The 23387-nt window shown below is 42.9% G+C and overlaps 1 protein-coding gene across 5 annotated transcripts in view; it reads left to right on the top strand.

Moving 5' to 3' along the window:
* Positions 1-23387, top strand: part of KNDC1 (kinase non-catalytic C-lobe domain containing 1) — a 123559-nt gene that overhangs the window by 53648 nt on the left and 46524 nt on the right. For 4 of the 5 annotated variants that reach the window (XM_034777260.1, XM_034777264.1, XM_034777263.1 and 1 more), the window contains 8 exons: positions 1127-1198; positions 1297-1358; positions 14635-14793; positions 15144-15221; positions 18419-18512; positions 18708-18870; positions 18964-19841; positions 19928-20072. In XM_034777260.1, the coding sequence (XP_034633151.1) occupies positions 1127-1198; positions 1297-1358; positions 14635-14793; positions 15144-15221; positions 18419-18512; positions 18708-18870; positions 18964-19841; positions 19928-20072 (1651 nt within the window). The remainder of the gene's footprint in view (positions 1-1126; positions 1199-1296; positions 1359-14634; positions 14794-15143; positions 15222-18418; positions 18513-18707; positions 18871-18963; positions 19842-19927; positions 20073-23387) is intronic. The other variant, XM_034777261.1, reaches the window with a different exon arrangement.

Raw genomic sequence — 23387 nt, 5'->3', positions numbered from 1 at the left:
ATTCAAACTTCTCTCTCTTTTTTTTTTAGAATTTATATCATGTAAATTTATTACCCTAATACTTTTTTTCATAGGAAAAGGGTTTATTTGATGCTTGCCCACTGAGACAGAACCACATTAATCAGATGGCTTATCATATCAAAGCACATTAAGTCAGTCTGTGCTTTTAAGATATCTAATGGAGAGAGTGTCTTACTCATCTGTTTTGCATGGTTGAGTTTTTATAAAATGATCTTACATTCTTAATGTTAAATACAGGAAAATTAGTTTCTTGAGATTTCACCTCAGTTAAAATATTTATACAACTCAAGTATTTTCTTAAACAGAGTAGGGCTGAGGTCTGAGCCAGCAAATGCTTATGCAAGTGAGGATCTTCTTCAATGAGCCTACTTAGGTAAGTAAAGCTACTTGTGCACAAGTGTTTGCAGGATTGGGCTCTAAATCTTAAAATTCCCAGAGGAGTCCTGCATCTGGCTTGCTGCCAAACATGCCTTCAATTCCTTTCCAGATAATGGCCCTTCTAGCTCTGTGTTCAATCTCCTTGACGATATTGCCTCTGCATTTATTGTCCGCTGTCCCAGTTAATTTCACTTTAGTGGGACCTTAGTTGAGCATTTGTTACATTTAATCTCCACGGTATTGTCACTTCAAGGTTTGGGAAAAAAAAATTCTCTTAGGTTAGTAATTTCATACCTTCATGTTTACCTTGTGAGGAGACTAGGCAGATCCAGCCAGAGCTGCTGCTTTTGTTCTCGTCTGACATCACTCTTCTGCACTACATGAAAAGAGACGTTACATACAGTATTGTGATGTTATTACGAAGTCCTTTCTATTCCTAAAGGGCCAACTTTGTCTTGCTTTCTTGTTTTTATTCTGCAGTAATAGGGTGTCTTTACCTGCAGGTCTGGGTAATTTTATCTTCTTACTTTTTATTAGCCAGTTTGTGTCTCAACTTTAGTTTTTATTTAACTATATTACACACAAACTTAATCGGTTACATCATTCATGAGAGTGTTAATATTAAATATTTTTCAAACAAATTCAGTCATAATTATTCATGTTAGAATTCATTCTTCAAAGGATGCACTTTGGTATAGCTATGATTCTCTTGTGACCTATTTTGCAGTGTTTTTATGTTTGGACTGTGTGCTGATTGACTGCCATGGAAATGTTCTCTTTGCTGCTCCAAAAGATGAAGGTAAAATAGTAATAAAAGCTATTTTTCCTCCTCGTTGTGGAAGAGAGGAAAGCAAATATGTTACTTCTTTGGTTTTGGTTTCTCTTCTCTTTTTTTAGGATGTTATGATACATTTTATCTGGCTCCTGAAATTGAAGAAGTGGATTTTGTTACTGAGAAGGTAATGTCATATGATTTGAGGCATGTCTGTGAGTCTCTCACATGTGAGTAGTTATTCATTTTATTTGGTGGGGGGGGGAAAGAGTGCTGCATACTTCTGCTGTTCAGTGAGGCTTGAGGCTGAAGGCTAAATATTTTCAAGATTCAATGAGTACATCTATCATCCATCAAATGTTTGATGTTGCTCTCATGAATAAAATGGTTGCTTCTTATGAAGCACTTCTCATTTTTCCCAAGTATTGAAGTGTGAACCCAAAAATCTATTTTCAAAAGTACTTTCATAAAGTTTGATTGCTTTTAATCCGCTTACAATGGAAATGGCACTGGAGGCTACAGCATTCTAAATTATTCATTTGATGCAGAAACAAGCACTTCAAAGCTTGGGCTTCAGCCTAGAGTCTCTATGCGAATAATCTACCAGCAGAACTGTGCTGGTATAATTATACTGCTATCGTTACACTGGTAGAACTCTGCATATGGACATTTACTCCAGAATAAGTGTCCAGGTGGGGAGTTATATCAGTACAATGACAGTAGTATAATTATACCAGTATAGTTCTGCTGATAGGACTTCTTTACATGGAGAAATTTAAGGAACTCTTAACCCAAAGATGATGATAGTAATGAAGAGCACTATGAGTGCTACTTATTATCTTCATAATAGTTGGAAACAAGTAAGTACTGTATTTTCTGTGAGATTGGTCATCATCTTGTGTCCTTCCACCACAGTCATGAGTTCATCCAATGTTGGGCACAAGATATGGCTTGATCTGTAGCCCTGGTGAGATCTTTGATGGTGCGCAGTTTCTCTAGGAGCCAGCAGATGAATAGATGTTCCATGGTTTATTTTTCTCTTCAGTTACATGTTTTCTGGGTTATTGGAATAGCCTCACTTCCCCATCTTGACTTTTGACCCACCAATTCTTGTTCAGAGGTTGTGATAATCAAAGTGGGGAGATAGCTCCCTTTGATGGACACCCAGCCAGCCAGTTAGCTGTAAAATCCCTCTTGGTAGCTGTTCTTTACTTGCTTTACCTGTAAAGGGTTAAAAAGTCCCCCAGGTAAAGGGGAAAAAAAGTGGGCACTTGACCAAAAGAGCCAATGGGAAGACAGAACTTTTTAAAATGGGGAAGGAAACTTTCCCTTTGTCTGTTGTTCTCTGGGCTGGAGAGACAGAGCAGCCATGCTATAAGCAGCTTTAAGTCAGGTATGATCATAAATCATCAGATCATGCCTAGAGCTATTTATCTGAACTCCAAATGTGTAAGTAGATCAGAATGTTTAGCTAGATGCAATCAGGTTTATGTCTGTTTATTTTTTAAGGCTTGTGGATTTCCTCTGTGCTAACCCCTGATGCTTTTTGTTTGCTTGTAACCTTTAAGCTGAACCCCCCAAGAAAGCTGTTTTGGGTGCTAAAATTTGTAATTGTTTCTTTTAAGATCTAGCAAAAAACCTGAGTTCCAAATGTATTTCTTCCCTTTTTGTTTTTAATAAAATGTTCTGTTTTTAAGAACAGGATTGGATTTTTGGTTTCCTAAAAGGTTTGTGCATGTTGTTTGATTAGCTGATAACCACAGCTAATTTCCTTTTTCTTTCTCATCTCTTCCACCGGAGGGGAAAGAGGGGGCGGTGAAAGGGCTTGAGGGTACCCCACAGGGAGAAATTCCCAAGTGCTCCTTCCTGGGTTCAAAGTGGGTTTTTTGCATGGTGGCAGCATTTACCAAGCCAAGGTCGGAGAAAAGCTGTAACCTTGGGAGTTTAATACGAGTCTGGAGTGGCACGTATTAATTTTTAGAATCCTTGCAGGCCTCTACCCTTAAATTCTGCTCTCGGAGTGACAGAGTGGGGATTCAGCCTTGACAGAGGCGATTTAAACATCTCCAAGTCGACCAATCCTTTCCCGCACCCGTGGGAAGGCGTTTAGCAAGATTGATGTGCATTTTGACATCCTTTATGAGTATTTTGAGCCCTGTACAGTACACTACCTTTCCAGTCATGTAGCTGTCAGTGATTTTATTTTATAAGCAGTTCTGTTACAGCCAGGAAGTTTTTTCCGTGACTTCAAGTGGATAACTGCTGCAGAGTGGCCCCACAGCAGAAGTCCAGTATCTTCAGCCTGTGTCAATTGTACCATTTTGATTGTTACCACTCTCCTAATATCTGATGGAGTGATTCTGGCAAGCACATAAAGGCTGTTCATGTTTGTTGGTTTTAGACTTCTGTGATGTAGTGGCAGCTTGTGACACTCTATACCTCAGGGGAACACCCTACATCCCCATGTTTATACTTGTAAAATGATTGTGTGGTATCCACTGGAAAGTTTGTCATGTCAGGTGTCTTTGGAAGGCTCTTAGTGTTGGGTTGGTTCCCCATTTTTAATTTCTAAGCTTCCTGTGTAAGTTGTTCTAGATCAGTGGTTCCTAAATGGGGGTTCATGAAATGTTACAGGAGGTTCTGGGGGGGGGGGAGGGGAGGGGGATCCCTAATGGCGGACAGAGCTGTCCCTAGGGATCCAAGGCAGCATGGGGCCAGCAGCCCGGAGCCCCTGGACTTCCAAGAGCTAAGCAGATCAAAGCAAGCATATCTATCACACTGAGGAGATTTAAACTTCAAGACTCCTTATAAGAAATGGAAAAGGAGGTGGATATTTTTTGCTGTTTTTAAAATTAAATAGGCAGCTAGTATTGTTTTTAAAATTATTATAAGGAACAATTTAAGCTTTGTTGTAACGTGCATTGTTTGCCAGGACTGCTCAAGACCTGAATGCTTGTGTAGGAGGAACTCTTTGAGTTGTCTTCTTAAATACTTTCATGCTGTTTCACATCTGATACTCCTTGATGAAACATAGGAGCCTTGTCTTATAACAGGCTTATTCAAAATAATACAAGCTCCGAAGAGTGTTGCTGTTTTCATAATGTAATAAAAATAGTGTAATGATAAATAATATTAATAAATAGTGTCTAATAATCGTCATAAAAACAACTTTTATATTTCCAAGATTACTGCTTTTATAACTTATACTCAGGTAAAGGAGAAAATCCCTGGAAATATTCATTTTAGGAGGGGGTTCGTGAGACTTGACATTTTAGTGATAAGGGTTCACAGGTTGTTAAAGTTTGGGAACCGTTGTTCTAGGTGCTAACTTTGCATTTTGTCTTTTCCTCCATGTGTGCCTTAAAAGAGAGAGTGTGGTCTAGCATTATTCCAAGATAGACAAGATTCTAGCAATGGGCAAGGGATACCCAATTCCAGATGATGATAACTTCTCCATTGGCCTCACGATTGCAAAGATGGAAAACTCACTTGCTTTTTGGCTGGGTTAGCATGCAATTGGTTCTTGTTGTGATAAACTGAGAGCCTGGACAGCACCAATATTAACATAGCTTCAATCTGGGCCAGATCCTTGGCCTGGGCAGCAACGCATAGGTCCTTGGCATAGATAAAACTTCTTGTGCTGAGATGGATTGGTTGATCGTTCATGTAGATGCTGAAAAGTATTGGCGAGAGTATGCTCCCTTGTGGTATGGCATTTTTTTGTTGCCACCGTTGGCTCCACTTCCCAAATAGTTTGACATAAAAATGTTGTTTTTAGTACAGATTGTATCAGTCATCATAAGGTGATGATCTTTCATCATGTTGTATATTTTAGTGAGGCGCCTACAGTGATTCACTGTGTCATATGCTGCTGACACAGCAGTGGTGTTGGAACTATTTTTATAGTGGGGGTGCTCAAAGCCATTGAACAAAATTGTAAACCTGTATATCACAGAAACCACTTCAAGTCAGGGGGTGTTACCACACTCTCAGTACCCCTAGTTCCAACATGGCCCTGTTACCATACCATTTTCAAAGCCATCTTTAATATATTGAGTGATGTTCAGCACTTGATTGGTGCATGACTTGCCTGGGTGGAATTCAGTTTGCTCTGGGATTAGATGCTTTTCAGCAAGTCATGATAGATGGTTTACAATTAGATGCTTGTATGGTTTGTAGAAATGACACAGTAGTGTTACAGGCCTGAAGTTCTTCAGCTCATTGCATACTTTCAGGAGTGCCACAATACATGCTTGTCACCAGATCTTGGGTACTTAATATGAGGCTGAGCATGTGCTAAACAACTTGATTAACTAGTTCGTTGCTGCTGGTCTGAAGTGTTTGATTTGTTCTATATAGATGTCACCTAGATTGGTGGCTTTGCCATTCTTGAGGGTGTTAATTCTGGAGATTAATTCAGTCATGTGCCCTAAAATTATAATTATAATTGTATTATCACCTTGTCTTCTTGCCATTCAAACCACATCTTGGGTTGTTTGGTAACCTGTAATTCTCTAGGAGTTGGTGTGTGACCTGGTCTGCAATAACATTGTAGTGCTACTCTGCTTCCTTTGATCATTAGTTATTCATACTTTCTTGCTGCTTTGGGGTCATGTTCACACTCTATGAGATTCTGCCATGACTTCTGCTTTTCATCCTTTAGTATAGAGTTCTTTGCTAGCTGTGATGGTATCCTCAGCAAATGGGTCCGCTTCAAACTTCTGTTTGTATTTTGCATACCGATCGAATAACTCAGATGTTAATCCTGGCACATAATTTGTAATGCAGTCTTGTGGAATATGTTTCCTTGAGACAGTATGCACCACACTGACAAACTGATCATAATTTTCTGGTATTGGGTCTGTCTATCTTATAATGGCATTGAGGTCGTTGGTGAAGCCCTTCCATTCAGCTTTCTTAAAGTTAAAGCTGTGCTGGAATGGTACTGAGTTAGGTGTTATGGCTGCATTGATCTGGATGGCGATAGGCTGGTGATGCGAATGTGGAACCAGACCCATATTAAGTTTGTTACACAAACCAGCTATGTTGTTGCGTGACAAATACCAGATTAGGGAGGTAGCCCCATTTCCATTAGCTGCTGTTGAAAGAACCGGAAGGCGTGGGGTCATGAATTAAATTCAAGTTGAGCGCATCTGCCCCCAGTTCAACTAATTCACCATTTTTATCAGTTACACTATAGCCCTATTTGATTCTGTGACTGTTAATCACTGATGATCACCCATGTTTTGTCATGTTTGAGGTTACATGGGCTAGCAACCATGAATTGTTTGCATGGCAGTTTGTAACCATGCAAATGCCACCACTGTCTGCAGTCAGGGCTTCAATGTCATTGGTGAGACAGGTAAATAAGTAGCACTGTGGTATTCTTCTGTGAGGTAAGTAAGTAAATGGGGGTAGATGTAAGAAACAGACTACACATAAGAAGTCAGTGGCAAGAAACTCAAGTGTTCATAGGCCACTCCCAGTCCCATGCACTTATCAGTTTATGACCTATTGTTTTAAAGTGCAGGTCTACTCTGAAAAGTGACCGTAAAAATAGCACAGTGGATTTGTTTTATTGTTTTCAATAATATCTGTAATCCATGGGCTCAGATAACAAGTAAGATGTGCGTTTCTAACTGTTATACTGCACACTCTTACCTGGCTCTGAGAATCAAAATTACTTCCTTCCATATTATGCATCAACAGTAATAAAAGGTGATGCAGTTCAAATTATGCTTTCATTGACACCTGTGCAAACCCATTGCCTTCAATTCTGATGTGCAAGGTGGCATAGAATCTGCAATTCAGACTGTTTTGTTTCTACCATTCTAAGGGTATGTCTACACTACGAAATTAGTTTGAATTTATAGAAGCCGGTTTTATAGAAATCGGTTGTATACAGCCGATTGTGTGTGTCCCCACATAAAATGCTCTAAGTGCTCTAGTCGGCGGACCGCGGCCACAGTACCGAGGCTAGCGTCGACTTCCGGAGCATTGCACTATGGGTAGCTATCCCACAGCTATCCCACAGTTCCCGCAGTCTCCGCCGCCCATTGGAATTCTGGGTTGAGATCCCAATGCCCGGATGATGCAAAACAGTGTCGCGGGAGGTTCTGGGTACATGTCAGGCCCCTCCCCCTCCGTCACAGCAACGGCAGACAATAGATTCGCGCCTTTTTACCTGGGTTACCTGTGCAGACAACATACCACGGCAAACATGGAGCCCGCTCAGCTCACCGTCACTATATGTCATCTGGGTGCCGGCAGATGTGGGACTGCATTGCTACACAGCAGCAGCAGCTAACTGCCTTTTGGCGGCAGACGGTGCAGTAGACTGGTAGCCTTCATCGGCGATCTGGGTGCTGGCAGCTGTGGGGCTGGCAGCCGTAGGGCTGCATTGCACCAGCCCCTTGCCTTTTGGCAGTAGATGGTGTATTACGACTGGTAACCATCCTATTACAAGTTGGATCATCACACATTAGCAGAATCTTCCCTGAGCAGCAGATTGTGCAATAGGCCTGAAGGCCATCGTAGTACACTAACTGCCAAGCACCCAGTATTTGCTGCCAAGCACCCAGAAGATGCCGAGGGCTATCAGTCACGCTCCACTATCGTCTTAAGATGTAAAAAATAGATTTGTTCTGTATTCATTTGCTTCCCCCTCCCTCTGTCAAATCAACGGCCTGCTAAACCCAGGGTTTTCAGTTTAATCTTTGGGGGGACCATTCTGTGTGACAGTTGTTTGTGTTTCTCCCTGATGCACAGCCACCTTTCTTGATTTTAATTCCCTGTACCTGTACGCCATGTTGTCACTCGGCCCGCCCTCCATCCCCCCCTCCTCCTTCCCCTGGTCCGTCAGATACTAGTTTCGCGCCTTTTTTCAGACCAGGCGCCATAGCTAGCACTGGGATCATGGAGCCCGCTCAGATCACCGCGGTAATTACGAGCACTATGAACACCACGCGCATTGTCCTGGAGTATATGCAGAGCCAGGACATGCCAAGGCGAAACTCAGACCAGCCGAGGAGGCGATTGCAGCGCGGCGAAGAGAGTGATGAGGAAATTGACATGGACATAGACCTCTCACAAGGCACAGGCCCCAGCAATGTGGAAATCATGGTGTCACTGGGGCAGGTTCATGGCGTGGAACGCCGATTCTGGGCCCGGGAAACAAGCACAGACTGGTGGGACCGCATCGTGCTGCAGGGGTGGGACGATTCCCAGTGGCTGCGAAACTTTCGCATGCGTAAGGGCACTTTCATGGAACTTTGTGACTTGCTTTCCCCTGCCCTGAAACGCCAGAATACCAGGATGAGAGCAGCCCTCACAGTTGAGAAGCGAGTGGCGATAGCCCTGTGGAAGCTTGCAACGCCAGACAGCTACCGGTCAGTCGGGAATCAATTTGGAGTGGGCAAATCTACGGTGGGGGCTGCTGTGATCCAAGTTGCCAGGGCAATGAAAGACCTGGTGATATCAAGGGTAGTGACTCTAGGCAACGTGCAGGCAATAGTGGATGGTTTTGCTGAAATGGGATTCCCAAACTGTGATGGGGCCATAGACGGAACCCATATCCCTATCTTGGCACCGGAGCACCAAGCCACCGACTACATAAACCGCAAGGGGTACTTTTCAATGCTGCTGCAAGCCCTGGTGGATCACAAGGGACGTTTCACCAACATCAACGTGGGATGGCCGGGAAAGGTACATGATGCTCGCGTCTTCAGGAACTCTGGTCTGTTTCGAAAGCTGGAGGAAGGGACTTTCTTCCCGGACCAGAAAATAACCATTGGGGATGTTGAAATGCCTATCGTGATCCTTGGGGACCCAGCCTACCCCTTAATGCCATGGCTCATGAAGCCGTACACAGGCAGCCTGGACAGTAGTCAGGACCTGTTCAACTATAGGCTGAGCAAGTGCCGAATGGTGGTGGAATGTGCATTTGGACGTTTAAAAGCGCGCTGGCGCAGCTTACTGACTCGCTCAGACATCAGCGAAAAGAATATCCCCATTGTTATTGCTGCTTGCTGTGCGCTCCACAATATCTGTGAGAGTAAGGGGGAGACATTTATCGCGGGGTGGGAGGTTGAGGCAACTCGCCTGGCCGCTGATTACGCGCAGCCAGACACCAGGGCGGTTAGAGGAGCACAGCAGGGCGCGGTGCGCATCAGAGAAGCTTTGAAAACGAGTTTTGTGACTGGCCAGGCTACTGTGTGAAACTTCTGTTTGTTTCTCCTTGATGAACCCTCCAACCCTCCACCCCGACCCGGTTCACTCTACTTCCCTGTAAACCAACCACCCCACCCTCCCCTCCCCACTTCGAGCACCGCTTGCAGAGGCAATAAAGTCATTGTTTTTTCACATTCATGCATTCTTTATTAATTCCTCACAGAAGTAGGGGGATAATTGCCAAGTTAGCCTGGGATGGGTGGGGGAGGAGGGATGGAAAAGGACACACTGCATTTTAAAACTTTAAGTCTTATTGAAGGCCAGCCTTCTGATGCTTGGGCGATCATCTGGGGTGGAGTGACTGGGTGGCCGGAGGCCCCCCCACCGTGTTCTTGGGCGTCTGGGTGAGGAGGCTATGGAACTTGGGGAGGAGGGCTGTTGGTTAAACAGGGGCTGTAGCAGCGGTCTCTGCTCCTCCTGCCTTTCCTGCAGCTCAACCATACGCTGGAGCATATCAGTTTGATGCTCCAGCAGACGGAGCATTGACTCTTGCCGTCTGTCTGCAAGCTGACGCCACCTATCATCTTCAGCCCGCCACTTGCTCTTTTCATCCCGCCATTCAGCCCGCCACCTCTCCTCTCGTTCATATTGTGCTTTTCTCATGTCTGACATTGACTGCCTCCACGCATTCTGCTGTGCTCTATCAGCGTGGGAGGACATCTGGAGCTCCGTGAACATATCGTCCCGCATCCTCCATTTTCTCTTTCTAATGTTCACTAGCCTCTGCGAAGGAGAAACATTTGCAGCTGGTGGAGGAGAAGGGAGAGGTGGTTAAAAAAGACACATTTTAGAGAACAATGGGTACACTCTTTCGTTACAAGGTCGCATTTTTCCTCTGCCTGCCGGTTTGGTATGAGAGATCACTCACGCAGTGCCCCTGGCAACATATTTCGGCTTGCAGGCAGCCATGGTAAGCCACAGTCTTTTGGCTTTTTTAACCTTCTTAACATGCGGGAAAGGTTTCAAACAGCAGCGCATTTCCCATATCAAGGATGAATTGGGTTGGCCATTTACAATGGGTTTTCAATGTGAAAGGAGGGGCTGCGGTTTCCGGGTTAACATGCGGCACAAACCCAAGTAAACCACCCCCCCACACACACACCCGATTCTCTGGGATGATCACTTCACCCCTCCCCCCACCGCGTGGTTAACAGCGGGGAACATTTCTGTTCAGAAGAGCAGGAACGGGCACCTCTGAATGTCCCCTTAATAAAATCACCCCATTTCAACCAGGTGACCGTGAATGATATCACTCTCCTGAGGATAACAAAGAGAGATAAGGAATGGATATTGTCTGCAAACACCGGGACCATACGCTGCCATGCTTTGTTATGCAATGATTCCAGACTACGTGCTACTGGCCTGGCGTGGTAAAGTGTCCTACCATGGCGGACGGGATAAGGCAGCCCTCCCCAGAAACCTTTTGCAAAGGCTTTGGGAGTACATGAAGGAGAGCTTTCTGGAGATGTCCCTGGAGGATTTCCGCTCCATCCCCATACACGTTAACAGACTTTTCCAGTAGATGTACTGGCCGCGATTGCCAGGGCAAATTAATCATTAAACACACTTGATTTTAAACCATGTGTAATATTTACAAATATTTACAAAGGTACACTCACCAGAGGTCTCCTGTGTGCCCTGAGGGTCTTGAATGAGTTCGGGGGTTACTGGTTCCAGGTCCAGGGTCACAAACATATCCTGGCTGTTGGGGAAACCGGTTTCTCCGCTTCCTTGCTGCTGTGAGCTACCTACAGTACCTCCATCCTCATCTTCCTCATTCCCCGAACCGTCTTCCCTGTGTCTTTCTCCATTGATGGAGTCATAGCACATGGTTGGGGTAGTGGTGGCTGCACCCCCTAGAATGGCATGCAGCTCCGCGTGGAAGCGGCAAGTTTGCGGCTCTGTCCCGGACCTTCCATTTGCTTCTCTGGCTTTGTGGTAGGCTTGCCGTAGCTCCTTAACTTTCACGCGGCACTGCTGTGTGTCCCTGTTATGGCCCCGGTCCTTCATGGCCTTGGAGACCTTTTCTAATACTTTGCTATTTCTTTTACTGCTACGGAGTTCAGCTAGCACTGATTCATCTCCCCATACGGCGAGCAGATCCCGTACCTCCCGTTCGGTCCATGCTGGAGCTCTTTTGCGATCCTGGGACTCCATCACGGTTACCTGTGCTGATGAGCTCTGCGTGGTCACCTGTGCTCTCCACGCTGGGCAAACAGGAAATGAAATTCAAACGTTCGCGGGTCTTTTCCTGTCTACCTAAGTAGTGCATCTGAGTTGAGAGTGCTGTCCAGAGCGGTCACAATGAAGCACTGTGGGATAGCTCCCGGAGGCCAATAACGTCGAATTCCGTCCACACTACCCCAATTCCGACCCGCAAAGGCCGATTTTATCGCTAATCCCCTTGTCGAAGGTGGTGTAAAGAAACCGGTTTAAAGGGCCCTTTAAGTCGAAAGAAAGGGCTTCGTTGTGTGGACGTGTCCAGGCTTAATTCGATTTAACACTGCTAAAGTCGACCTAAACCCGTAGTGTAGACCAGGCCTCAGAGAAGTAAAATATATAATTTTATCATTAGTCAGCATATATGACTGATACCCAACAAATCTTTTCTGTGTGCATAAAAAAATGCTATGTTTACACTGGCACTTTTCGGAATAGACCCACACGCTGAGGATGAAAAATTGATGCCTCGCAATCTAAAGGAAAAACTGGTTTTCAATTCAACTTCAAGCCAATTTTGACTTGCTGTGGATTTGGCTGAGTAGAAAATGGCAGTTTTAGCATAAACTGGAAATTTTAAGCATCCCAAGATCTACAATCTTCTTATTGATTTTTAGATTGTTTTATACATAGTTAATTTCAAAGTTTTAAAAATTGGAGAGAGATTAGCATGTCTAACAAACTCCAGATTGTGGTCGTGTTTTCTCAGTATTCACACAGCTATTTCTCTTACAGAAATTTAGGGCTCATTATTGTTTCCCACCTTGTTTGTTGATCACAGAATACCTCTCTACTGGGACATGGAAAATGCAGCCCCTGCAATCTCAAAAGCAGAGGGGCTTTGTTTGAACTGGTGGAGGAAAAAAGGATAGTGACTCCTTTATAGGTCGTCCCTTTCCTCAGGAGCTGGGGGCAGAGGGTACAGCCAGTGGTGAGGGAGCATGAGGGAAAACCAGAGGGTCCTGTGCATGTGTGGGAGGAAATATAAACTCTGTCCCTCCAGCCTGAGCCCTCTTTTATGAGTGATATGGAGGATGTCTATCAGCTTTGGTATGTGTATGTAATACAGCAGATGCTTATCACCTTGATATCAGTTTTCAGAGTAGCAGCCGTGTTAGTCTGTATCCGCAAAAAGAACAGGAGTACTTGTGGCACCTTAGAGACTAACAAATTTATTAGAGCATAAGCTTTCGTGGACTACAGCCCACTTCTTCGGATGCATAATGATATCAGTGTATCTGTGTTCCTAGCCTTATTGTAAAGGTAGCTTCTTGACATGTTCCCTTGAGGATACTGATTTTTATCCCATTCAGTACATTTCCTTATTTCAGCAGCTAGCTTAAAAAAAAAAAAATCTAAAAGGATAATGCTTTCTTCATCCATGAATACTTGGCATAACTCTGTGTTTTTGTAAATAATCTATACTACTTTTGTAACTTGCTTCTTTTTTTAGACCATTTCCAGTATTTCCAAGAACTTCTGCTCTAGAGAGCAGGCTTGTTGTTTTCCTTTCGAGCCGGTATCCCTGAATCTTAAGGATGTTGATTTTTCTCTGTGCTTATAGCTAAGTCATCCTGGAAGCAGATAAACTCTCTATTAGAACAGTTCAGGACAAAATGGAAACATTTTCCCACTTCCCTGAGATGCCAGGAAATGTTGACTCTAACTACAAAACTTAGGTCTTGCCCAGGTAGAACTTACCTAGCTTGTACATGTTGTGTATTTAACAGTTGTGACCAGGGCTGGTGCTACCATTTAGGCAAACTAGGCGGTTGCCTAGGGCGCCAAGATTTGTGGGCGCCAAAAAGCGGTGCCCCCAATTTTTTTTTTACATCGTTCCTACGCCCCCTCCCCGAGCGCGCGGTCGCTGCTCCACTTCTCCCGCCTCCCAGGCTTGCAGCGCCAATCAGCTGTTTGGCGCCGCAAGCCTGGAGGGGAGGAGAATTAGAGCTGGGGCGGTGTACTCGGGGAGGAGGCGGAGCAGAGGTGAGCTGGGGTGGGGAGCTGCTCCACGGCTCCCCCGGGGGAGGAGCTGCCGCGGGGGAGGCACCTCAGGGCGGGGGGGGGAGCTGGTGGGGGGGGGGCACCGCAGGGGGGGGGGGGGGGGGGGGGCGGCGGGGGGGCGGGGGGGGGTGCAAGGTGCCAAACTTCCTTGCACTGGCGCTGGTTGTGACTACAGTTTGAGAATGTGGGAAATTCAGTGCCCGTCAAAGTAATTGTGCTAGTCAGTGTCCAGTGAAAAAACCTCTGAAAGTCTGTCCTGGGTTGAATGGTCGTTTTAGTAAATATGTGAACTCTTAGGGTGAAATCCTGGTCCTGTTGACATCCAGGGCAAAATATTAATGGCTAGGTTAAGGTATAAAATTCTGCTGCTTTAGTATTGTCAAAGTTCCAACAACACTGGCAAGGTAGGTATATTCTGCTAAGTGAGTAGAATTTGGCTGTCTGTTTTTAACATACTTTAACCAAAAATGGAAATCATTTAAAGTCTTTTTAAGGTTCCTCACTGTGGCAACTCAAGTGGTCTAACTGCAGTTAGCACAATTCCTAGAACAAATTTTCAGTACTTAGTTTTTCTAATTAAATCTATCATCTCTCTAAAGGTAGGATTCCTAATGGGAGGCTGTAATAGTTTCTGACAATTAGCTTGCTGAATTATAGCAGTCTGTTCTTAAGTAAGTTGCTACTGGCAGTGTTTTGGGGCAGGATCCCAAAGCCTGCAATTAATTTAGAATTATTTTTATATGAAAGACCTGCTACAAAATAATGAGAACATGTTGGGTTTTTTTCCCCCTGAATCCTCTTGCATATATTAAGAGGAAAGTAAAGAAACTAATGAGTGTTGACCCTGGCTTGGAAAACCAGCTGCTAGTTTTATGCATAAAAGTTACTTCCTGCAATATGCTGGGATGTACAACAGAATATTTGAGGGTAGGATGCAGTCAGTTCTTTGGAAGTTCATGTTTCTTTACGGCTGTCCTTGCCCCTACATTATATATTTGTTTTTTCAACAGGTCTGTATTTACTGTGTTGCTGCAATTTTGTGGACAGCAGCCAAATACAATTATCCACCTGATCACAAACTAGTGTTGCCAAGGAAACTAAAGACTCTTCTTCTGGATATGGCAAAAAGAAACTCTGAAGAAAGGCCTTCTATAACTGATGCAATTAAGGTGACTTGATGAAGCAGTTTTATAATATTAGGTGTTCAGTCATAGCTAGAAACCTGTTTAATAATGAATTTGAATATCAAAATATTAATTAATTTTTGGTTATGGCCTGAGAGCTCACTAAATAGTAACCAATCACTTTTCTGGTTTTGTGCTTTAATGGTGCCCTTTAGAGTTAATGGGTGTGTTTTAATCAATGTTGAAGTTATCAACCAGAGAGTTGGAACAAGTTAATAAGACTTCCTGAATTGGATTTAAAAAAATTTGAATACTTTATCTTGACAGTGCTCCTCTATTAAATATCTTAATTGAGTGGAAATTTTGTCTTAATTCAAAATGTTTAATACTTTTAGATATGCAGTAGTTATCTACTTGAACAAAGTATAAACAGCAAAAAGATACTGGCATTTTTGAGTAAATCTGCCTTCAAGGTAAGAGTAATTTTTTTTCAATGTATTACATTTTTTCCAATTATCTCCGTACAATGTGTTCCAGTAAGATTTTTTTTATGCTGGCTGTGTAATTCTTTTGTTCTTTCAATTTTGTAAATTCTTGTAAATGATTAGGTGGTTACTCCTGTGGGGACATCATTAATATAAAAGTATTTGGGTATTGCTGAGAGTGAATATTTTTCATTCCTTGTAGGAATATGAAATAGATATGAAAATTGTATTCTGTTTTTAAAAAGCTTTGCTGATTTCTAATGGCTGCTTGTAGCTATATATTCTAGCAGCTACATTTAAGTTCACTGTATGTGAATAATTGACTTCCAGATTCTCTAAGTCTTCAAAGCAATGTTGTTAAAATCAGTTCTAAATAGAGCACAGCTTGCTGAGAAGTTGGGTATTCTAATTTAAGGCTAGGACACTGGAGGAGTCTAATGTAGAATCCCTAAAACCCAGTTTAGGAGAGAGCAATTTTTTATGCTTTTGTTGTAGCTGTTGCAATGGAGCAATGAGTTTGTGTGAAGAACAAATATTTTGAGCCAGTGAAATGTGTGTCAAACTTCAGCAAGAATTATATAAAGCTAAGAATTCAAGGAAAAGAGAGAATGGTGAATGGGATAGCTCAGTGGTTTGAGCATTGGCCTGCTAAACACAGGGCTGTGAGCTCAGTCCTTGAGGGGGCCACTTAGGGATCTGGGGCAAAATCAGTACTTGGTCCTGCTAGTGAAGGCAGGGGGCTGGATTTGATGACCTTTCGGGGTCCCTTCCAGTTCTATGAGATAGGTATATCTCAAATATAAAGTTTCTCTTCTCTTTTTGGGTGCCTCTCTCTGCAGACTTAAGTTCTCCTCTCTTCCCATGCATACCAGTACAAGAAACATTTGATTTGAGTACTAAAAATATTGGAATTGCAAAATAGTTTTAAAGCACCTAAAAATGGCCTAGGATCTCCATGTCATACATGTTGTAACTGTGCTCACTCTCATGGTAACCCACTTTTAAATAGAGAAATCTGGTTACTATATTCTTATAAATATCTCTGTGAATGAAAACTCACTATTCTAATGATTGTTTTGTTTCAGATATTTACATGGTAAGGATTTGTAAACCTCTTAGTACTTCCTAAAACCACAAAACAAACACATACACCATTCCCTGCAAAATATCTAGTTAGGACCTCAAAATATGGTGATCTACATCAGTCTTCATCTTCAGAATTGTATCTTAGTGAAAGAATAGTAGTTCTCTGTAGTTCTGTGTTTGATTATACAGCTTTAGATCAATTTAACTTACAGCATTATTTTTGCTTTCTATTTAACTCAAATATTCTGAAGTGCCCTCTTAAATATAGATTTTTAACATAAAAAGATAATGAAATGTAATCATTAAAATATTGCTCAAATGAATGTTGTAACAAAAAAGCTTATGTTAAAAATATTAAATAATATATTTGCTATTTGCATATAAATATACCAATTAACAGATTGCAATTTTCAGTCATCCCATAGCTATTATCAGGAGTGCTAGCATTTTGTACCTAATAATTTTTCTCTGCAAGACTTGACATAGCTCTAAAGCTGCTTCTTATTACTGCAAAGAACTGTAATGTAACAAAATTGCTTAACCATTGCTAAAGATCCTACCCACTTTAAGATATCTGCAGCCTTCCAAGTCATGCAGGATATGGAAGACTGTAAACCTGCCCCTGTATTCTCCTTCGGTGATCCAACAAGGGCATCCATACTCAGCCTTCTAGCTCCCCAGCTGTCACTTCTTGGGCAGAGACATGCATCTTTCTCCCTCCTGACCAGGATATTTCCACGCTCCACAGTTCCTGCCTAAACTGCGAATTCCCCAGTAGAGCCAACTGCCTCTGCAGGCCTGCTCTGTTTTTCTCCTCAGAGGCTATAAAACAGCTTAATTACCCACATTATGTTTCCATACAGTTCTTTCCAATCAAGTACATTTATTCTTAGAGTACAATCATTACAAAGAAAACATATTAAGAAACAATAAAAGAACCTATACGAATGCTAATAAGTTTATCAGAGATTACCCCCACCATCACCACAAGGGTTCTGGTCAGTGTCAGTCCTTCCAATCCTTCGGTAAGGACTGGGGTCTCCCCTGTGAAGGAAGAGCCTGTCTGTTTGCTGGATAAGAATGAAGGCCCTGAATCAGATCAAACTCAGATTATTTATCCAAGAGTCCTTTCTTTGTCTTCTGGTCTCTAGAGAATCCAATTTGAACCAGTATATGCAAGTCTGTCCAGGTGATGGTGCCTCTCTGGGAGGTATTACAACCTGAGTGAATTTGCCTAATCACTCCCCACTGTTCTAGTTCCTGGAGGGCTGTGGTCCTTCCCCTCCTCCCTTCCCCCCCAGAATTACATACAGTTCCTGGCCTACAGTGATACATTTAGTACAGTACACATTAACTAGGATATTGTAGCAAATTTCCATATCTGTTGTACTGTACCATGCAATAGCCCTGGCCACCAGGCAATTTTTTAAGACAAAGCAGAATCTGTCCCATTGTTTCTGGCTAGCACTGAGCATGTATGTGCCCGATACACTTATCTTGTGTGCAAATTAAAGAAAAATCATTTTAAACCTAAGCCCCATCTAATAGAATACTCCAATAACCTAATCTTTGTAGCAGTGGTGTCTCAGGCAATGCCTGGCTTCCATGGCCCAGAAAAGTAAAGACTTAGAATATCCTAAAATTCCTAAATCCTAATAGCCTGCCTCCACAAGCTACTGCCATCATTGCCCAGAAATTCAAAGGGCTGTTGACTTTTCAGACTTTCCTTCTTTATTTCACTTATACTCATCCTTTCAGGGAACAGAAAACAATACTAACATGACTGTCACAGGGCATGAGTATGGAATACTGACAATCAATAGAGTTTTCAAACAATCCGTAGTCTTGAATTTGTTTAGATAAAGTGCTCAGTTTGTATGAGCTTGGTACAAATAGTTTTACCAATCACAGGAGTTCTGCAGCCCCTCCACCTTTACCCCTCAACCCCCACACAGTTGGGTCCTCCTTTGGAGATTACAGGTATGCAGAGCAATGAAACACTGTATTAAAGATAATTTTAGTAATAACTTGCTGAGGACTGTTGAAGTAAAGTACTTGCATGATTTGTTCAAACTATGGAACTCACTTTTTACTCTTAGGCTTTCAATGAAGAAATAAACTATTCTCAAGATAATGTTCCTTTGGAGTTTAAAAATAAAAGAAACAAAATGGATGCTTCAGAGTCTAGTGTAGGTAAGTAATCCAGTTGTTACGTGGTTATTCCTTTGTTCCAGTGTCAGAATTTGTTATCGCATGAGACTTGCCAAGTAAAGTGCAACACAACTGTGGAAAAAATATCATAATCTTTTATTTAAACAGATTATTTACTTTGTCTTTGTATTTTCTGGGTATTGCTTACCTTTGACCTAATCCTGTTTGTCTTTCCAGGATTTGTGCCTATTACTAGTGAAAGTAAGCTGATAGCAGTTAAAGGACCAGTGCCTTGTCAGACTTCTTTAAATAATGAGACATGTACATTGCCTGTTGCATTCACCTCTTCTGCAACTCACTTTAAGCCTATTATACTGCAGCAAAACACAGAGCTAACAAAGTATGTATGTCCTAATACAGCATAAGTTAAAATTGAAACTTCACACTTAAATTTAACATAGGCATCCATACAAAATGCTTTGCTTTTTTTCAGAGGGACACATGCATCCACTCCTGGGCAACTTGATAGATATGTACAAAAAGAAATGCATATGGATGGTAACAACAAATCAGAATTTGTAGATGATATTGAAAACCATGCTGCTGAAGAAGTTGTAGCTGCACCTGAGATACCCAAGCATGATTTAGACATACAAAACCATTCATCCCAAATACCTTCAAATGAGCAAAATCCAAGCAATATAGTTGCATCCACAATTGAATTGCCATCGCCATCTGATTCCTTATGCAATTTACAAGAAAAGAACACTTTATCTGCAATTTCTTCAAGCTCCTCCGCTTGTTCTACACCACAGAGGCCGCCTCTTATAAATAACTCCCTTCTCAAACAGGACCCAGAGACAAGAGTGTTAACACTTGTACCAATACAGCTAGCTGTATCAGAGCAAATACCAAATAAACCTCTTGAGTCAAAAATTGCTTATGATTGCTATAATCATTTGCCTGTACTCCTTTCAAGTACAATAGCAAATTATAACACTGATATAAATTTACAAAATAATTCCTTCCTTGGCCAACTACAGAATTATGAGCCCACTATGGTACAGACCAGACATGATCAAATGAAAGCCAAAATCTTTAATTTATCATTGCCTTCAACTAATCAAATTATTCAGACCAGCTATCTAGAAAACAAAGAATGTAATACTGAAGTAGGCAGTAGTTCACCTTTACCAGGACCCACATCGCATTCATCAGTGAATCAAAATGCATCTTCTCCCTTCAGTGTAGAAATTTTATCCCAGCAGCATGAGACAAATGACACTTTATTACAGAAAGCAGTGCATCTTATACAAGAAGAGTTTGCATTTGATGGCTATCTGGAGTATGGAGTTGAAGTTCTTGCTATGGGTATGTATACATTTATCTTTATATATAAATATATTATTACATACAAAAAACAATCCTAAATAATCATATTTTATTTTTTTAACAAGGTAACTATATTTTCACCTTAAAGGATCTTAAGTTTGACACTTTCTGTGATGCAGTCTCTGAGAAGTTTTGTGACCTTTATTGGGATGGAAAATTACTGGAGAATCTTTACAAGGTACTAAGTGGGAAAACGACTCCACAAATAGGGTAAGTGTATATTTCCATTCCTCATGCGTGAGGTCTCCTTTAGTGCTTTTTCTGCGTCCAAAGTGCACCAGCTTGCCTCATAGTCTATAGCTAAAAGTGGGAAAGAATACATCCTCTGTCCATTTGTACTTTTACTTGCTCCTTTCCCTTTGCATTATATAATCTTCTCCCGTTTTATAAAACTCTTCATGGCTCTCCCCACATCAGACACATCAATCATCTGTCTGAACAGGGGGAGCTCTTAACTTCCCTTCCAGCTTTACATTTTTATGACTCTGTAAATGCTCTGATGCATAGTGGTAGACTTAAGCAAATCCTTGAAGTTAAGCATGTGCTTAAGTGTTTTGCTGAAATGTTTCTAACTTAAACTCTCCTTCATCTCTGCTCTTACATAGCTGCAGAATTTCTCTATAATGCATTGTCACCTAAATACTTTTCCCTGTTTGCATAAATTGACTTGAATTAGGGTTACCATATTTCAACAATCAAAAAAGAAGATGGGAGGAGCCCCGCCCCTGTCCTGCCCTAGCCCCGCCCCTGCCCCTTCCACTCCCTCCCACTTCCCGCCCCCTCAGAATCCCCAACCCTCCCCCCACTCCTTGTCCCCTGACTACCCCCTCCTGAGACCCCTGCCCCTAACTGCCCCCCAGGACTCCACCCCCTACCTAAGCCTCCCTGCTCATTGTCCCCTGACTGCCCCCTCCTGAGACCTTCCCCACATCCTAACTGGCCCCCTAGGACCCTACCCCCCTACCTGTCCCCTGACTGCCCCAACCCTTATCCACACCCCCACTCCCTGACAGCCCCCCCCCCAGAACTCCTGACCCATCTAAACCCCTCTGCTCCCTGTCCCCTGACTGCCCCCTCCTGGGACCCCTGCTCCTAACTGCCCTCCAGAACCCCACCCCCTACCTAAGCCTCCCTGTGCCTTGTCCCCTAACTGCCCCCTCCTGAGACCCCCCCTACCTGTACTCTGACTGCCCAAAACCTTACACCCCCAACCCCCAGACGCCCCCCCCCCNCCAACCCCCAGACAGCCCCCCCGAACTCCTGACCCATCCAACACTCCCCCTGCTCCCTGTCTCTTGACTACCCCCTCCAGAACCTTCCTGCCGCTTCTCTGACCCCCTGGCCCCCTTACCGTGCCGCTCAGAACAGAGTGCTGCAGAGCTGCGCGCTCGGCAGCAGGGGGAGGGGAGCAGGGTCGGAGCTCCAGACTGCCGGAGGCCCGAGGCAAACGGCCGGCCGGCGATCTGCGAATGCAGGGACGGAGAGGAGGGAGGGAGAGAGAGGAGGGGAGTGGTCTCAAGTTGCAGGGGAGAAGAGGGGGAAGTGGAGGAGGGGCTCTGGCTGCCGGAGCCCCGTGCGAGTGGCAGGATCCGGCCGGCTGCCCTGTAAGCCGCGCACGCTCTGCATGGGGGGGGAAATCCGGATATTTACAAATTCCCCCCGGAGGCTATTTTTAACTCAAAAAAGCCGGACATGTCCGGCAGAATCCGGACGAATGGTAACCCTAACTTGAATGGCCTGTGGAGTACTCAGTGTTTCTGTTTGAAAGATGCTGTACAGTCAAAATTCAATTATATTGTTCCTACAGTGCAACTTGTGCATTTTAGTTTAGTTGTGCACATTTTAATGTGCAAGCTCAAACTTTCATTAAGTACAGGGGGAAAAATTGCCTGGCTTCTCCTTCTTGTTTTAGGCACAAGAAATCAATGCAACATGGTTTAGGTTCCTCTGCACAACCTTCTGTAGTTTACAGGAGACTGTAAACTGAGAAAACACAATATTGATATATTTCATGTAGTATTTCATCGCTGATATTATCTGTCTTAAACAATTAAACCATTCGTGTTTGTTGCAGCTTGTAAAAGAGACATGTTTGTTTAAAAAAAAAATCTATATTGAGGATCACTGCAGGCAGCATTTAATGCATTCACATCAATAATGTTTTTCCCTTGTGGTAGGGTTTTGGGTTTTTTGTGTTCCATGCCTATGGATTGGACATTTGATCAGGAAGTTTACATACCTTTATAGCTGGACTCTAGAACCTTGCATCCTTGAAAGACTTTAGTTCTGAAAGGCCTTGGCTCAGAGAGAGAGAGGATTTGAAGGCATCCAGAGTTGGGGTCTATAAGACATGTGGGTCTGATTGTCTGCTTGGGCTAGGATTTTCAAAGGCATCTAAGGTAGCTATGCACCCAGAAACTATTGAAAATCAGTAGGAATTGCATTCCAAATTCCCATGGTGCTTTGAAAATCCCAGCCTTGAATGTTGTGGAGGCAGCATACTGATCCATTGTGAGTGGATTCTTGAGGTATCTGAATCAGTCGTCCTCAGCATGAAGTGATGAGTGATGTGTAAGGCTTTGAAAGAGGAAGGAAAACAGAACAAGCATCATCCCCTTCACCCAATAGAAAAAGATAAACTCAAATTTTGGATCTCAGTGAAGAACTGTCTACAACCTCTTCCTAAGATACTGCATTTCCAATAAAAGACCTTCAGCTGCAGAGCATGGCAATTCCGAATTAATGGTTTAGGCACTCCTGTGAGTAGTGATACCTTTTCCAATACATTTTAGCAGATTTCATAATTGAAATGTATGGTAAGATCCTCCCTTGTGGATAGGGTGATATGTCCTAGCTTACTGGAATTTTTCCTATTTCGTATAACCATTCTGATATCCTAGTTTTCAATATATTCCTCAGATGATCTCATTTCTGTGCCTCCTATAACTGCTAGGCAGCTGGTCCAACCATTCATTGGCCATGCCTTAGCAGTTCAACAGGTAGCAAAATAGAAATTCTCTCCTAGCTGAATTGCTGAAAGGCATGCAGATGATCCCACCAATGTATTAAGTTGCTGTAGAAGACAAACTGGAGCGGGGAAGAGAGTGGGGAGGCAGATGAATAGAGGAAGGCAGGAGGGCAGATAAAAGTGGGCCTGCCAAGTCTGTCTTTCAAACCTTGTTGGGCAAGACAGAAAGGTGCAGTTTGGAAAAGGAGAGTGAGTACTAGTGGTACAGTGAGAAAAAGAAACAGTAAGCAAAAGAATAACCCTGATAGAGTATAAAGAATACGCATAGAAGAAAGAAGAAAAATATAGTAAGAACTGAAGGGGTGTGTGTTGGAGGTTAAAATGAATAAAAACAGCCACACCTACAGGGTATAAGGTAGAAAATACACTGGAGGATGGGAAGCAGAATGTGTGGTTTGTTTTTTGTTTAGTTTTAACAATACCATGTTTAATTCATCTCAGAATCATGGTTATCCTAAATAGGAATGGCTTGGAGTCAGACTGCTGCCCAAAGCATG

This window comes from Trachemys scripta, chromosome 7 (genome assembly GCF_013100865.1).
Source record: "Trachemys scripta elegans isolate TJP31775 chromosome 7, CAS_Tse_1.0, whole genome shotgun sequence".
NCBI lineage: Eukaryota > Metazoa > Chordata > Testudines > Emydidae > Trachemys > Trachemys scripta.
Note: the sequence above shows the minus strand (reverse complement) of the source record. Positions and strands in the feature narration are given on the sequence as shown.